Source organism: Vanessa tameamea, chromosome 2 (assembly GCF_037043105.1).
Source record: "Vanessa tameamea isolate UH-Manoa-2023 chromosome 2, ilVanTame1 primary haplotype, whole genome shotgun sequence".
NCBI lineage: Eukaryota > Metazoa > Arthropoda > Insecta > Lepidoptera > Nymphalidae > Vanessa > Vanessa tameamea.
Genome location: NC_087310.1, coordinates 2075323 through 2093992, shown reverse-complemented (window position 1 = coordinate 2093992; position 18670 = coordinate 2075323). Strand labels below are relative to the sequence as shown.

The following is an 18670-nucleotide window of genomic DNA, read 5'->3' as shown; positions in this document are numbered from 1 at the left end:
TTGCAAGAAGAAGACAATATCTACAGGAAAGCGTGACTTACTTTATTCAAATTAATTAAAAATAAATTATTCAAAATTATGTAACATTAGAGTTTTTGTTATAAAATATAATATTTAGAGAGTTTAGGTATATAAGTTACAGCGCATCATTAGTATTTATTTCTTTAGAAAAGCTAGATGATAAATTGAGTTAAGTTTATATTGAAAGCAACTATCGTAACGTTTCTTAAACACGTAAATCCAACAAAAAAGGTTTTATTTAAAATATATATGTAAATAATATGTAGCAGAGCAACCCCATCTCAACCAGCGGGTATGGTAGGACCCGATCAATGGAATGGATTTTTAGTTGGCGCATCCAATAGAGCACGTAACGCCTCAACCACCCTTATGGTGACCGGGAAATAACCCAACAGCAAAAGCATTGAAACAAAATTAACGCCAGATGCCCGAATAACAATAAATTTTGACAATTATCAAATAATTATTGTCAGCATATCGAAAACAAAATCTATAAAATATATTTTTTTCCTATACATAGGGATCGTCGAAATACTTATATAGCAAAATCAAGACAACTTCTCGTCTTGTCCTGTATATGTTTCTACCAATGGACGTTGCGATCGGTTGAACGGCATAGACTTTCGATGTACTGAAACGCTATCTAGCGGCGAGTTGAACAGATAAACAAACATCCATTTTCATAAATAAGACGTTTCATTATAAAATTTATAGAATTTCGTTCATTGTGTGTATTGATTTGAATAAATATGTATTTATTCAAATCAATACATTATAGACGTTAACTAAAATTATAAATAGGAAAGTAACTCTCACTTTCTGTGTGTTACGTTTTCACGACTAAACTACTAAAACGATTTTTATGGAATTTGGTACGAAGGAAGCTTGAACCCCAAGGACGAACATAGGTTACTTTTTCAACCTTTACACCAATGTTGGAAATAATGTACTGTTAACAAGTTCTTGAAGCATTTTCGTTACAAACCTACGACAATTGGAAGGGAAAAAAGGGCGAAGTCGCCGGTGCAGCCAGTAACATATAAATAGGCAAAAAGAAAACAAACTGTTCAGTACCTTTTTTTTCTCTTCCGTATGTCAACTGATTTACATTTTTGTTCATTTGGTACTTATTACAAAACTTTTTTATTATTCAATAACTTATATAATTAATATTAGAAGAAAAAATATTTTAAGTGCATTTAAATATAGTTATTTATATTATATTTTTAAAATTAGCAACGCATTCCACGGAATTTTAGGAATAGTTCGTGATTTATCAATTGTAAACCACGAAATCCCCGTTCATACATCAGACGTTGTTTGGGCAAAAGGCACGTGCCATCAAACTAACAGACTTCGATACCAAAACAAAACAACGTTGGAAATGAATAAACTCTTGATCGTTTACCAAACATAATTACAACATGAAATTATTTATAAAATACAATTTTTAAATTTCAAATACATGTAGTTTTTTATGTTGCCTAAATGGGCCAATTAAAAAATTACATATCATTTATATCTTTCAATCAGCTGTTAGAAAAAAATGTTCTCTATTGTTGTAACCTGTTACCCACCATTCATTATATTTAACATCCACGCTTTGTATAAAATCATAGTGGGCGTTAACACGTCACAAATTCAAATCAATTACAAACTTTTGTGTAATCACTCGAGAATACGTGAGGTAAGATGCATTAAGCTAAGATTTAGCTCATAATTTTGGTCCTAATAACAATACAATGTTGTGTAATTATTGGTTTCGTTGGTCTAGCGGCTAAGTTTATTATGTTGTGGATATTGAGGTTTTGGATTCAATACCCAGGTCACGTTTTAATAATATAAGTAGGAGGATGGAGAAATGGGCTAAGTGGTTACCATAGAGATTGCGATTATATAGCATATTGATTGGCACTTTTAGAAATATTAACCAACCTTTGCTAGTGCGCCACCAACCTTGGAAGCAATTATGTTACGTCCCTTGTGCCTGCAATTACTGGTTCACTGACCCTTCAAATTGGAACACAAAAATACTAAGTACTGCTGGGTATATACGTACTTCCGGAAGAATATCTAATCGTTTTTTTTAAGTTGACAGTATTTACACTTCGGTCGCTCGGAGAGCACGTATGGGTATTGCGCCTAAATCTTTCCGATCGTGTCCGAATTGCCGTTACATCGAGTTTATAAAGTGAAGAAGTGAAGAGAACACTTCTGTTGTGCGCAGTTGGTTGGGCTCCCTAGAGACTGGTCACCGTGACTAAAATCCAGGCCAGGACGTCATCGACGTCATCATTATAATTTCTTAACTTGACACACATAACAGTAACCAGGAATAAATAGTCAATACTGACAGAAATTTTAAACATACTGTTCTAGTTACAAAATATTCTAATATAAATGTATTTTTTATGTTCATAGAAACCTGCTTAAAAATATACACGATAATCCAAAATCCACAATTCTAAAGGCTATCGGGCACACCTCATTAGTTATTGCTAGTAATAACAAATATGTTAAATACACTGTACCCAGTTATTAGCTTAGCGATAAGATAAGTCATATATAGAAATAGTGCCGTCATATTTATTAAATAATTATTATAATTTATCGGAGTTATATTAATATAAATAACAAACGCTTACCTGATCTGTACTCTCATTGACGGGCCTGTATCGAGACAGCACTGGCCTATTTCTTGACCTAGTCAGAGGCGATTCCGACACAGATGCCATCGTAATCACTATCACTAAAATACTTAAAATCTTCTGCCTTTATCGAAGAGAATATATGCGAATAACAATTTACATAACCCATCCGCTAACTACATACGAAGGAAACAAACTGTTACGACCACAGCACTGCGCTACTAACAAATATGATACCACATTTTTCCGTCGACAAATCACATCCGGAGGAGAGTCGAATGAAGTCGGGTGAATCAACGCCAAGTACCACTCGGCTTAAAGCAAGCACTGATAACAATTTAATGGTGTTTTTAACACAAACAACTATCTGACTCACTAATTGCATAGAACCGTGCTAAGTATATACCTACATACACACACGTATCGCAATCCACGTTCTAATTATGAACCTTAAATAGGGACTCGATACGAATATAACATTCTGAACGCTTTACCGTTTACTGCCCCTTTTCAGGCTAAAATCGTATCGCTGTTTCACTGAACTCATGTGAACAATAGAAACACTAAACATCTCATACGAAAATAGATTAAATATCAAAAATTACAATAATAACCACGCATTTTACTAATAAAATATAATTCTTAATAGTAATTTTACAAAACAGCGTCCACTCAGCGATTACAATTTCGCGTACTGGAACAATAGGCGTCGCTGATATCAACACATTCGTCACTATTGGTTTTGTATATACACGCATCGTTCGAACTTACAGCAATGGATGACCATGGGGAATGATATTTGTGTCACGGTGCCTGATGCGCCCGACGTCTGACGAACATATTCGGCCGAATAGCGGTCGCGAATTCCTACTCGTAATTCAAACGACGCGTGCAAGGCACTCGATACGTGTGGAACGGACAAACGGTCTCGTCGACCTATTAATTCCTTTTCGATATCATTTTATTGCATATTCAAATTAAAAACTTTTTGCTTGCACCGCCAAACTATTCCGTTACCATAACCTTTTTTTTTGAATGTAAGCTACGTGTATAGTACTGTTATTTAAAAAAAAATACTTACCGCTATTTGTCGCGTTGGATAGACAGCACATGAAACAAAAACGAAAATCTATAAGATATTTCACAATGATATGATCGTTGGCACTTGATATTCCATTCTACTAGAACCTACCTATGCAGGGAAGACAACAAATACCTACGTCTTCGAGACTATCTGTGCTCATATATCTTTCTTCCATTAACGATTGATTACTAACACAGCTTACTCCTACATTATAAATTATGGAATGGCAGCATATTACCAGCGAACACTTGACACAGAAAGTCCAGGCAAGGTTCTGTGAGTCAATGAGACGTCTATGCTACCATTGTTTTCAAATTCAGATTCTTTCATTGTTGATTATGTTGTAAACATTTGATACCAAAACAAAACAAATGACGAGAGCTCGGTAAAGATATTTTTAAATTTGGAATCGGCGTTCAATTGCTTCCCAACTTTCATAATTAATATCGCTTCAACTTTTATTTAATAATATAACTGCTGTTATTTGACAAATTCATGCGATTATATTTATCAAGACTAACTAATGAATTTCTCACCGGTTCTTCTCTATAATTTGTTTATATCCATTATTTGTTTACACCCATTCGAATCATTGGTAACGCAGTCAGCGTTAAAGATTAAAGATTTTTTTAATTTTTTTTTCGTTTGTTTCTATAAAATTAAGTGGTAAAAGTATTTGTAATGTATTTTTCTTACGTGAGCACAGATGGTTTTCCAATGTTTCCATAATTGCAGTTATTTTCCAGTATTATTCAAGCATTGAGAACAAACCATTTGATCATATTACAATAATACAATACACATACACACGACTACAACTGTCACTAAAAACTCATTCGGCGTTTCGGATTAGTAAACAAATTATCTCTCGTCCTCAATACAACAGTCGATTGTTTACTATAGGCGAGTGTTAGAATATTAGGATGAGCCGCGCTAAACCATCACTATAATGTGTTTACGTGTGCAAGACAAATACACGGTGTACGTCGGAGAGACACACGTATGCGCACACGTCCACAGGAACTAAGCAATGAGTGACGCCCGCGCCGGCCGCACATGCATTTGCACTCAAAGTTATTTCAATACGCGTAGAGAATTTGCAACTTGAAAGATTCCGAAACGTCACAGTAGCATTGGCAGGAGAGCAACCCGACCACCCGAATTCGAATTCATTGAAATTAAAGACAATATATTTATTTTCAGAAAAGAAAACAATATTTACATATATACGTGGATATTAAACAAGGATGTTATGGATATGTCATTTCGGATATGGATACGCATATATGAATAATATTTTACCGGTTTTAGATACGGTTACGGATACGAAATGATTTCAGATTATCCGATTGTTTCGGAAAGTTTCGGTTACGGATATTAGATTATTTAGAAATTGTTAAAGAAAAAAATTACAAGATATTAATTTAACTTTATTTGTAAGCTATTTATTTAGAATTAGGTATAATCACAGAAAAAAGTAGCTAATTTCTTTATAATACAATTACCTACTCTTAAAGTATAATACTATATAAACACAAAAAACGAAAATTATCGGTTTCGTTTAGGGATAGATATTTATTTCGGATATCCGATCGTTTCGGTTACAGGGAACGGAGCTCCATAACATCCCTAATAATAAATCTGCCCAAATTACCTCTTTTTAAAAATAAAAAAAAAGTAATACGGTGTTTTAGATTTATATTCCTTGAATTTTTTAATGTTTTGAGTCATATATCAATCCTTTTTTGCAAAACAATGCAATAAAAGTTAATTGTCTTAAAGTACCTTAAATGCATGATAACATGATCGTAAACTGATGTATTAATTTAATGCGGACTTCGAACCCATACTGCTACTTGTAAACAAGGACTATATTAATATAGAATACGTTGATATTCTCGCGACACTTCAAATAAATTTAGTATCAAAACTTCTCATACCAAACACTTTTTCATTCAATAAGTTATACTCGTGAAGGGTCATATCCCCATATTTTGGGGTGAAGACACCCTCTCGATTGTTATGCTGCCTCTAAATGTTGAGCTAGCGATATTGAGTTTTTAATCAGATGTACGTTTATACATGTAATTAGATAGGAAAAAATACAAAACAAATATATCAAATAATATAATATATGGATAATATGAGATTAAAATTGAAAAATCCGGAGTTACACTCCGTCTCAGTGTCACAGTAATAATAAAATCGAGATAGATAGAGAAAACACTAGAAAAAATCATATACGAGTATGTCAATATTTATAGTTATTTCTTACAAAACTGTAGATATACAATAAACGAAAACCCTACGTTAGGCTTGTTTTTAAAAAATATGTTAAAGTTAAGGTGTTTTCTATCTTTCAAACAGAATAATTAACGTGATCGATATTGTGGGCTAGTATTTTTAAACGGTTTAAGATAAAATTAATGATAAACATGACGAATTCCGAAACATATATTGTTAATTATTTAACAGAGATAAGTATCGAAAGGTAAGCGTGCTCACGTGCATCGCTGTCGAGGAAAAATCAAAAACATTACCTTAAATCCCTTAAAAACATCGCTTCATGTAACGTGAAGTTATAACGGTAAGGATAGGTGTCGATTACAGTGACAGGACGTTTGTGGCGTGTTATGACTGTCGGGTTCCGCAAGAGAGACCCGCTTTAGTTGTAGAGTACGACGCTGTACGGTCTATGATCACAAAACAATGATACATAGTACCAAACTTTACCCTAAACAAAAGGTTTACTTACTTTAAGTCCACATTTTCCATTTTTTTATTTAAGAATAAGTTCTTTTTTGTTTCAAACGTACGTAAGATTTCATCTTACGTAATCTCTCATCTCTATTAAAGCGATAGTTGTCGTGCAAAACGATTTCTTGTAAAGATATACTATAGTTATTAGTATTAGTTACGACTTAAAGTGTTAAGAATATAAAAATGTACAATGATTTAATCGAAGTATTATGAGGATACCGCTTTAATCAGTTCCACATTGAATCAATTACATTTAAAGACAATACAACTCTGTTTCCAATTGTTTGAGATTATAATTAAGAAATACTTTTTGTTGTTTAAATTATCTTCAAACAAAACTCCTCTTTTTTTCGTAAATAATAAATAATATGAAGACAGGCTCTACACAAAGACTCAGTAGTCTTTTAAATACACTGAGAAGTGTGCTACATCAGTGTTGTTCAATATTTGATTAAAAAAAATACATTTTTATTATGATATAAAACAATTTAAGTTAAATTGGTTTGTGGGTATATGTTGCAAAAATACAAATTAACTTAATTTCACAATATGAAAGGAGACTTGTAAATTGCACCTGTTAATTGTATACACACACACTCATTGGCACTGTGAGATGCAAACATTTCTTACACTGCCAATGACACTATGAAATTTATATATTTAGTTCTTACACCTATTATTATTACATGACAATCTTTATGGGATATTATGCTCTCATAATTAAGTTTTAAGTACAGTTTTGTTCAATTAGCATACCGTGGTTCTTACTACCTATATAGTATTATGTAATATCAAGGTTTCTTTTTAAATATTGTTTTCTACATTAAGAACCACTCTATGAATTAAAAAACTTAAATCAATTAGTTTCTTTGTTTTGTGATTGTTCACTTCCTAGTTTAATGGCTTAGTGTGTGATCTTTATTCCAAAACTGCATCTGGCATAATTTGAATAAATTTCTCCCAATAATTAATTATCATTTATGTGGTATAAAAAAGTTTTTTTTTAAATATTATACTTAAATTAGGTAAATGTTTGGCAAATCGTCGATCTGATAACCACTGTGCATTACACATTAGCAATGTAAGAAATATTAAACATCTCTTACATCACCAACAACCCAGGAAGCTAGGATATTATGTCCCATGTACCTGAAGGTGCCTGCCTGTACATCACATATTCTATTGCTGTTCGGGAATAGAATCTGTGATGAATGTGTGATATGAACCCAAGAAAAGAGTATTACAGTCAGGGTATGTTTTTATAGGAAGTGAGGCTATTTTAGTATCTATTCTCTAGATCATATGAATGTCTTTTAGTGTACACATATTTTTATATGTAGGTCATTAAAAAATACAATGTAATTTAAAGGATGCAGTTCTTTAAAACAATTGAAACAAATTAGTGTTAGAAGGGTTAATACAAATGCTGCATGTGCAATTTGCAATATTAATTGAATCAAACATTTTGTTTAAATCAAACAGTGTTGTGACTTGACATTGGGAGTAAAATAGATTTTATTTTGATTGATATTCAATAAATATTTTACCTGTAATAAAATGAGCTCTAATCATATCAGTAATAATTAATTTTCTTGAAGTTAAATAAATTTGGCCATAGTGAATAATGGAAATCTATATGAATCCTTATATTTAAACTTATATTATAAGTCAAACTATGAATATGATGTCCAATATTTCAAAATACTATAAATTATATTAAGTTTAGGTTATTAAGACATCTATATTTTGACAAAATTAGACACAAAATAATGAGCTATAAGAAATTAATAGCCTTAAGGTTATAAAGCAAAGTCATATAAAGGTTTTCATAAGCATATTTTAGGTCAGCTTTTTATATTTTTTTACATACATTAAGTTAAATTACAAAAAAAGACCAACATTATAAATATTATGAAACTAATATGTTAACATTAACAGAATTATTAATATTACATAAGCATATACAAAACTATACTCCTAACATAAGATAGAGACCAATTTAATAAATTAATTAAAATACAGAAATTTTAATTATACTTTACCCATAACAAATTCTTGTTTTGTACATATTTCTATATTTAAAGAAGTTTATCTTATATGATAGCTTATAAACTCAGTATAATCTTTGATTTTGTAATAACAAATTAACACTTTTCGATAAAATTAATTTCCCCATTATGATAATAAAAAAAAACTTCTATAACGAAATTATACATTTGAACTTAAAATGCATAAAAGTAATTGGCGCGAATCATTATAGAGATGTATAGATTTCGGATACATAATTTATATTTATGAATTCGTAATTACCTGATCTCTGCATAATGATAACAATACTGAAGATATTATTTAGATTAAAAACATGTCTTACACCAAATTCAACTACACTTCACTGTACTGAACTGTCAACAGTTACACCCGCCCTTGGACCGGGTAAAAATTGATTTTTGAATATTATTGCCATTATGTAAAATAAAGCGACATACCATTCACGTGTAGACTTGCAATGCCAGTGATTATTTGTTTTTATGTTTTAAATCTAATGCTCTAAGTATGAGCTTTAAAAATATATATATATATAAATAAAATATATATACAATACAATAAAACGATTTAATTATATGTGTAAATACATTATCAATTTTACAGTTAAGAATGTACTTAAAAAACACCTATATTTATTTCTAAGAATTGTTATGAATTGTCTTCGGAATACTTACCTTCAAAATAGCTTCCAATCAATTTGTTGTTCATTTTAATAGATATAAATCCCACGTGAAGAGTTATAAAGAAATAGTAAATTTTATTACATATCTTTAAAATATAGTTATTGTAATGTATTATTATTGTGCCTTAGCCCTGCAGTGGGAAATTTACAGGCTGCTAATGTAATGTAATTATTATTGTGCACTTTTCTCTAAATGATAGAAAGATCTGCAATATCTCTGAAACGTTTTAATGTTTTGATTATAAGTTTGAGCAGCGTTTTATTGATAAATGACTGGGTCTATAATTTTCTTCCAACATCATTGATCGTTGACATAAGTACAAGAGATATGCAACAAATATGCTATTGAGATAATTATAATACAATTTATAAATCGGAATATAATCTGTAATCTGGAATTGAAATACATTACATCAATTTTAAAAAAATGTTATCAGTTTGTGTGTATACTACATTAAATAATATCGAGTATCTAAGCATCTCAAAAAAAATTCTTGAAATAATGCGCTACACATAATTTTGAATCACGCGGCAATCGTTAATTCTTTCCCGGCATCACAGATAAAATTTACTGAATATGAGAATACAGATTATGTATTAAGAATAGTGCATTAAATAAAATAACTATACTGTTTATTTAACATATGTTTAGCGGTGCATTTCAAACTTCAAATGAAAATATTAAACAAAGTAATAAATGTAGAGGTTGTATATCATCTTATATTTAAAACTCCTTGATTCAAAACAAAATCCACTTTCTGTGGATGGAAGTTAACAAAATCTTTAATTATTTTGTAAATATCTGTCTATTAATTTAAAGTTTATATTCAGAACGTAAGACCCCAGCTTAAAAGCAAAAAATCACAATTTTGTTCAAATTTTCATGTGAATGAACGTGAATTGCAATAGAACGTTATATTAATAATTTACTTTTTGCTCCAACTACACAGATGAATATCTATACATGTAATAACATTTACAATAAAGTTTTCCAACACAGGGTATACATTTTCAGGGAGTTTAAAAAGAAAATAAACAAATTGTCGCAGGTAATTATTATTAACAAGCATTAATTTAAAAAAAAACATTTATTTTAAAATTAAATCAATTAGTTAATACTATATTTTTTTGTATATACACTCATTTTTAATACAATTTCAGATTAAACTATTTGATAAGACTGTTAAAGCAACTCAAATATTCTCTGGTTTCTGGTTCTTATGGCCTACGAGTGTAAGCAAGAACAATATAAATGCTATTAAAGAAGTAACCTTAGTTCCATCGGTAACAGAAATAGCTGACAAAATGTTTGAAACAGGGAAATATGAAGAATGTTACAACATGCTTATAAAATATAAGGTACAATGTTCAACTTATTACTTAAAAATATAAAGTTATTTTGTTTGTTCCATTTACTAGTGTTCTGCAAGTAAAAGAGGATCATGTATATATAATTATTATTGTATATTATTTTTGATGATAATAAATTGTAAATATGATGTAGCTAAATCTCATAATCTGAAGGATCACCAATACTGACACATCCGGAAATCATACAGGCCCAAGATCAACAGATTTTAGTGCTTTCTAAGAACCAAAACATAATCACTGCCAAATTCCAAGCTGCTAAGAATTTCTTGAGAGAAATCCTAATTACTTATAGGCCTGACTTAAAGTACAAACCCAGGAATTAAAATTTTATTCCTTTTGCTCCCTAGTAAGATAGCTATTAGAACAACAAGGCATTTAAGTTGTGTATAGATAGTTTTAATCATTTGTTCTTATAGTGAAAGTATTTTTTAATTGTATGAATTATATAAAGATTATATTTTAGTTTTCATCTGCTACAGATTCAAAATGATGTTGAAATCAAATGGCGTGTTTGTCGTGCATTATACAATATGGCTAAAGAATCTAAATACAACAAAAAAATGAAAAAAGAATTAATTTTACAAGCCTATAATGTGGTTGCCGAAGAATTAGAAACAAATCCAGACAATTTTGCTGTTCAAAAATGGTATGCTCTGATATTAGATGCCAAAAGTTCAAACGAAGGTATCCAAAAAAAGATAGAACAACTTGAAAATGTAAAAAAACATATGGATGTGAGTTACTATATATTTATAAGGCATGAGTTTTAAGTAGATGTTATAAGCAAATATTTAATAACTGTAGATAGTTTGATCCTTGCTGACATGCGTTATTCTTATTTCAAATACTACAGTAGAAGAATGGTATATCAACTGCCAGAGTGTGAGTTCTATTTCTACGAAATCAAAATAATATTCTTGATTCAAGTAGGCTATAAAATATATAAATATAAAAACTCTTTGAATTATACAATATTGAACAAAATGTAAAGCTACCGACAATTTGGAAAGTAGATTCTACTAAGAAGAACTGGCACATTCAGTGGCCACACTGTAGTGTGACCTTACTGGATATATACTTTCTGGGTTTTACTTGATGGTTTTAAGCAAGCACGTCTGTGTAGGTACCACCTGCTCATCAGATACTCTACTGCTTAACAATGGTAGTCAGTATTGTTGTGTTCCAGTTTGAAGGGTGAGTGAGCCAGTGTAATTACAGGCACAAGAGACATAACATCTTAGTTCCCAAGGTTGGTGGTGCATGGGCGATGTAAGGAATGGTTAATATTTCTTACAGCACTATTGTCTATGGACGGTAGTTACCACTTAACATCAGGTGGCCCATATGCTCATACGCCCACCTATACTATAAAAAAATAATACCACCAGGGAGCTGAGTTGAATTGTAACCAATTCTAATAGTTTACCAGGGTTATATTACATTCGCGATTCTATTTTCGATCCAACTTTAACTGAACCACAAATGTATAGTTAATTTAGTAGAATAAGTAACAATTATGTATAGATGCAGTTGCTATAAAATGATATTTTGTTAGTAAAATTGTCCCCCTCTCTTTAATATGTAATTTTTGTTTTGTAATCTGTAATGTTTTCATAATACATTTAAAGCAATATATGATTATTGTTACAGCTTGCTGTCACTTTAAATCCAAATGATGCAAGTCTCTTGCATATGCTAGGTGAATGGTGTTTTCAAATAAGTGAACTACCATGGCATCAAAGAAAAACTGCTGATGCAGTTTTTGCACCATTACCTTATTCTACATATGAAGATGCTCTGGAGTACTATTTGAGAGCTGAGGCTGCGCAGCCAAGATTTTACAGTATTAATCTTCTTAGACTTGGTTGTTGTTATTTGAAACTTAAAAAAGAAGATCAAGCTAAATATTATCTCAAGTTAGCTGCAAGTTACCCTGCCAAGTCTGATGATGATCATCGCGCTAATAAGGAAGCTGCAGAGTTATTAAAGAAATTTAAATAATATTAATTTCAATCTTTCTTTATTGCATTGTTTCTATTGAATAACTGGTTTTTATATATAAATTATTTCTAGACCAAGGTAATTATAACAAATGGGGCAAATCACACAATATTTTAAAAGTAACAAAAAAATAGGTTTATCTTTTCACCAAAACGAATTAAATTTATTTAAGAGCTATTCAATGACTCAGTACATACTTTCTTGACTATAAATTAACTACAAAAATAAAACTTAAAAAAATGAGTAATTTAAATGGAACCAGAGTACAATAATAATACTGATCAGAACAATGACATTCTAATATCTATATCTAAATAAATATGTTATACACTTACTAAACAACAGAAAAAAGTGTACCGCGCCGGGGGGCGTTTATTTTACATTTCGCTACAAATAAAAAGGAATGCTTGATAAAAACAATAAGAATAAAAGAGACAACAAGATGTTTTAATTGCGTGTGAATCAGCATTGCAGAACTATCGATAGTTGACCTCGAAAACTATTCAGGATATCGATAGTCTATCGATAGTGGACTATCGATATGCAACACTAGTGTGAATGTAAACAAATATTATTCGGGCCACCAATCACCGCACGTTGCCATCATAGACTAACAAATTCATTAGGCAGAAGGTACAAACCATGTGTATAGAATTTGTAGCCGGGATTTATGCCTGTATAACAAATAAATTGTACAAAAGGTAGGTGAAAAATTTAAGACGTTTTAAAAAGAAAGAAATATACATATTATAAAAACAATCATACACCTTCGAAAAGATTCAATTTATTTCTTTTCTGTCTCTTAGAGAGCATTTTAATTTCGGGATAATTTTTATGAGCGGAATAAATTTAGTTGAGTAAGCTGTTCTTTCGAAATGTAATCTTTTTTCTTTAAATCTTTCAATATCATGGCTATGTTGGCAACACGTTTCTTCAGTCTTTTATTTTGTTGAACGAGTACTTTGTTTTTTTTCTGCAACAGTTTTGTCTTGCATGTTAATTCACGTACGCGTTTTTTAAGTGCTGCTTTTCTGGGTGTTTCAACAATATCTACCATATCCAGTATGCTGACATTGTCGAGACTTGTCGGGGAGTTTTCAATATTTATATTAATGTCTTCCTGGGAAATAAAACAATACATATAAGTAAAATATATCTCGTCACTATTGAGGTAGGCTAGAAATATATATTCTTCTTATATAAATATTTCATTTAGTTTTTTACTCTTTTTATTACCTCTATAACGGGAACAGCGCTATTTTTGAGAAGTGTACGACCTTTGTTTGATGAATATTTATCGGTAGTTTTGAAATGATTGCTACAAATTCTACTACTTTTTGAAGGCGTCCAACTGCATTCACTTCTTTGTTTACGAACAATTGCGATCCATTCTTGAAGCCGAATCTCAGAAGTTGGAAACCTACGAAGAAAAGACGGTAAATAGTCAAACTCGCTGTTGTCACACAGTAAGGTAATATAAACGTTTTATTTCTTTTTTACGAACAATAGCGATCCACTCTTGAAGCCTGATTTCAGTGGTAGCTTTATTTTAACATATTATGTTAATGACAAACTATTTATATTTTCTTATCTTATATTCGACAAGTTTAATTTATAATTAAGTGTATCAAACAAAATTATAAAAAGGTTATTAAAAGAAAAAGAGAACTGTGGAATAAATATGACTTTACTGCCTAATATTCGCATCTGTACTTTTATTCTATGTCCGGAACGCATCCTTGTCGTTCTTACGACAAAAAATGTATTTTCCATCTCTTTCTTTTTTCTAACCTCCAAATATCAGAATATTAAAAAAATGAAATATATTAATAAATCAAAGTATATTGCTTACTTACATGTGGTATGAGATCCCTTGTGTTTTATTAACTTTGGTATCGTAATTGGTACACTTTCTAAATACACACGATGGCATTTTGGATAGTTATTACGAGGAGCGCGAAACGTATTACTCGTTGTCGTGCGCGACACAGACTAAATACAATACGTCCCAATTAGGACGTTTTCTAGTCTTCACCTTTTGCGCGTTTATAACATATCTGTTTACTAGAACATCATTGGATCAGAATTAAAATTTATATAATTTTTCGGATATATAACTTATACAGGACAATTATGTTATTCAATATATAATATAATAATGACCTGAAGACGATAATATTAATTATTAATGGCTATAAAAATTATATTAAATGATTTAATGTCAAACTATTTAGAAAAAAAACAACAATAAAACTCATATTCTGCAGTGTTCTTAAAATCAACCTTCACGTGATTATAAAGGCATTATAATTCTATAGCGGTTTTAAGAATTTTAGAATAAGCTGTATAATGTCTTGCTTTAGTCTTATTCGAGAAGGAAGATATTAGACAATACAGAATAACGTTGACATTTGACATAACAAGAACTTCAAATTTTGAATTATGAAAATAAAGTTCGTTGTACATTCAACAAAATAATTAAAACGATCTTGAGTGTAGTTCCTAGTATATTAATGTAACAATATCATTACAACAATGGCCATGTACTCAGCAGATGAAAATCTTAGTGATGACGAAGTATATTTTGGAAAGTTATCTTTAAAAGAAGTAAAGAAACGTATTTTATGCAATAATTTTCGGCAAACTTTTTCGTAAGTATTACTTTCTTACCACGATATCATTTGTAGTTCTAAATGTAAAGTAATATATATATTGATTGGATGAAAACTGTTTAATATATTCGAATTATAACTTTATTTAAGGTGTTCTACTGATAACGATAAATTTGTAAACGACGAAAGTATTAGTGTCATCGAGACGCATTCGGAGCCCGATATATATTCCGGTAGAAACGCCAACGCGGTCTTAGATCGTTATTCAAATGCTAACTCTATTCCAAGGGCTCCTTCAGACTGGGATGTTAAATCTACAGATGATAGTTTTTTAAAACTAGAAGAAATGGTAACTGAAATGTATACATCCCCAAAGACAAATGTGAATAATGTATTAGATAATACTTTAGAAGTCGTCGAATATATTTTGAATAATGCTCATTTGAATGATAACGAAAATAAAAAAGCTGAGGGCAATATTAGTCAAACAGAAAAAGAAACTAAAAGTAACATTCCAGAAATATTTACAAGTACAATAAACGGTAATAATGATATAGAAATAAAAAAAGAAAATTTAAGTGAAAAGAATGTAAAAGAACATGGAAATAAAAATATTGAATCTAAAACAATAACTGATGTACAAGTAGAAAAATTATATGAAACACCTTTAAAATCCTGTAACTCGCAGAAACATGTTCAAAGTGTAAAGACTGAAGGTATATCAACACCATTTGTTGAAACAAAATGTTCTAAGGAAATATTTAAAACACCAAAGAATCCCTTATCATCGAAAAAGTATCAACTGTCGTCTACAAAGAGAACACCTGGTAAAATTAATGCCTATCAACATATTACTAGTCCTGTAGCATCATATATCAAGAATGGTCCACAAGTTCCACTGTTGAGGGATGTACATCCAAAAAAACCCTTACCTGGTTTATCATCTATTCCTAAGTTTGTAAAAAGCACAAGTGATATTAAATTAGGCAATAAAGAAAATGTCTTGCTACCCTCGCTTGCTTATAGAAGTGCCAAAAAAACGAAAGTGGTAAATATATTTTTTAATAATCTACACAGATAAATTAGTATTTAGGAGTCAAGTGATGTTTGAAAGCTAGGACACACTAGACAATTTCTTTTCATTATATATTTTTTAATGGTTGGCTCAAAATCAGACTGAAGAATTTTGCTTATGTTATTAGTACTTTTTTAAATTGCATGTAATAGAAGCAGCCCGTTAGGAGATTGGTTTGTCTTAATAAATAAGTAATTCTACATTAAAAATTTCTTAAAATATGGAGAAGTTATTTTGTTGCACATAAGTTGGATATAATAGCTGGTAGTTTTACGTAAATCATATTTGCATAATATTAAATCATACATAGTCTTTAAAGTTATGTGTTTTATGATGTTTTAGATAACAATACCTGACAAAGAGAAGTTGCCAGAGAGTCCATGGGCTAAAAGAGTAGCTTCTTCGTTACCAAAACCTGTCATAATTAAACATGATCATAGAGAAATGAATGCAGTGAAAAAGTCTCTGTTATCACATCAAGAAGACAGCTTCGCCGACCTAACACTACACCAAGCGGATTTGTCTGTGTGTACTCAAAAATCTGCTGTAAATAAGCCCTTATAAGTCTGACTTTATTATATTGAATTTTGACTAATAAAAATAGTATTTCAAATGATGTATTTTCAATATAACCGAAAGGCATATAATATAATAATATAAAGGTGGATATAAATATATAAAAAAAATGTGTTTATATATATTATTAACTAGTTGTATGTTTTTATTTTTGTCCTAGCTGAAGCCTGGAATTGATTGGATTGCAATGCCCATTTAATTTTTTTTTGCTCTATGATATGACATGTCACTGCAAGAAAAAAATACTTCAATAAATGTCATTTACTTAACGGTTAACATGACTGAATGATTGTTTAATACTTAATAAAATATCAAATATCCATACATACGAGTGAGCCCACAACATTAAACCTACCACATAAGACTACCATACATAAACACTATTAAACAATGATAGTTGATATATATAATTAGTCACATAATTATCGGGAGAAATTGAAACAACAAAAAAACAAAACCGTTTTTTTGTTGTTTAGGCCAATAATTAAGGCCCTCTTATTGGCCTAATCAGTGGTAGCAGCTTGCAGCACTGTATTATCGTATAGTCCTATCCCTCCCATGTTTGGAGGAGCAAATACAACTTGGGAGTATCTATATGTATATCATATACGAGAAATCGTTTTTTTTATTATTATTTTTGTTTTTTCCTGGCGTTGCCATTTTTTTGCATTGCAGCATCGCTATTTCGTGTTCCCCCAATTATATACAGTGTTATTGGTAATTCGACGTATTCCCGTTAGGAGGTGATAGGGGTGACTATTTGCGATAATTTTAACCCCCATATGCATGATGCAAAAGTGAACCATTTTTAGTTATCGCGTTTTTTTAGATTTTTTCAAAATAAGTCAAAAATGCAACTTCAAAAACTTATTATAAAAAGGTATCATTTAAAATTATTTTTTTCTTCTAATTTATAAAAATGATTAAACACTGGATATTTTTCATTATTTAAACAATAATTATCGGTCCAAATTTAAAAATGCGAGACGGAAAACGATATATTGTGGGACACACAGACAGAATTTCACGAAGTCCTATTACCAAGTAAGGTTTCTATAAATAACAAGTTGAGGAAAAAAATCGATACCATTACGGTTTCGGAAGAACTATAACAGTTGCAATTCAGCGGAAATCAGTGAAATAAAGATAAGAATAAAAATCAATTAACAGTAAATTTAAATATATTTTTTTAATAAAATTAATACATATAAACAGGCCTTGAGGAAATACAAAAATAAAACGCACATAATTTATACGAACTTCTTTTATATTTTTTTACATAGTATAATATTAGTATCAAAACAACGTGACAGAATATGTTTTAATAAAGTAATAATATACAAATATCATAACCACTAATACAATAGATACTACAGAAGAAAATTAACATCGATTTCAACACAACGCTGAAATGCTTTTGATTTAAATATTAAAAAAAAAGTTATTTTAGAACATATTTGTGCTCTCATAAGAAAAATAGAATTATTTTATGGACATTATACTTCAGCTAGATGATTTTGCTAGATTTATCGATAAATAAGTAAAAGTAAAATTTGTAACTTTAAATATAAAGATTATACATCTGACTAGTGGATGGATAACCAAGAAAAAAAACAGTAAACAATATTAATTAAAATTATAATTATTTTAATTTAATAGATGAATGTTTTAGGAACATTTTAGATTTAGAAATAAATGCTATTCAATTATAATATACCAGAACTGTACTAAGTCAAGTAATCAATTCTAAAAACTTGTATTAAAATATTTTTTTAATCTGTAATTAAACGAATA

General features: G+C 30.1%; 3 protein-coding genes across 3 annotated transcripts in view; 2 read left to right on the top strand and 1 right to left on the bottom strand.

Annotated features, from left to right (window-relative positions):
• The window catches only part of LOC113398275 (septin-7), a 477393-nt gene extending 474082 nt beyond the window's left edge, over positions 1-3311 (bottom strand). The window contains exon 1 of the mRNA XM_026636932.2: positions 2667-3311. Coding sequence (XP_026492717.1) covers positions 2667-2756 — 90 coding nt within the window. The 5' untranslated portion in view covers positions 2757-3311. The remainder of the gene's footprint in view (positions 1-2666) is intronic.
• A 6630-nt stretch (positions 3312-9941) lies between these two features.
• Positions 9942-12630, top strand: LOC113398279 (regulator of microtubule dynamics protein 1-like). The gene is made up of 4 exons (XM_064220852.1): positions 9942-10290; positions 10403-10600; positions 11092-11346; positions 12263-12630. The coding sequence occupies exons 1-4, from the start codon at positions 10192-10194 to the stop codon at positions 12611-12613; spliced, it is 903 nt and encodes a 300-aa protein (XP_064076922.1). The 5' UTR covers positions 9942-10191; the 3' UTR covers positions 12614-12630.
• Positions 12631-15019: 2389 nt separating this feature from the next.
• On the top strand, positions 15020-16953 carry LOC113398276 (uncharacterized). The gene is made up of 3 exons (XM_026636939.2): positions 15020-15264; positions 15376-16273; positions 16643-16953. Exons 1-3 carry the CDS (start codon positions 15149-15151, stop codon positions 16862-16864), a joined length of 1236 nt encoding a protein of 411 aa, XP_026492724.2. The 5' UTR covers positions 15020-15148; the 3' UTR covers positions 16865-16953.
• Positions 16954-18670: the final 1717 nt, after the last annotated feature.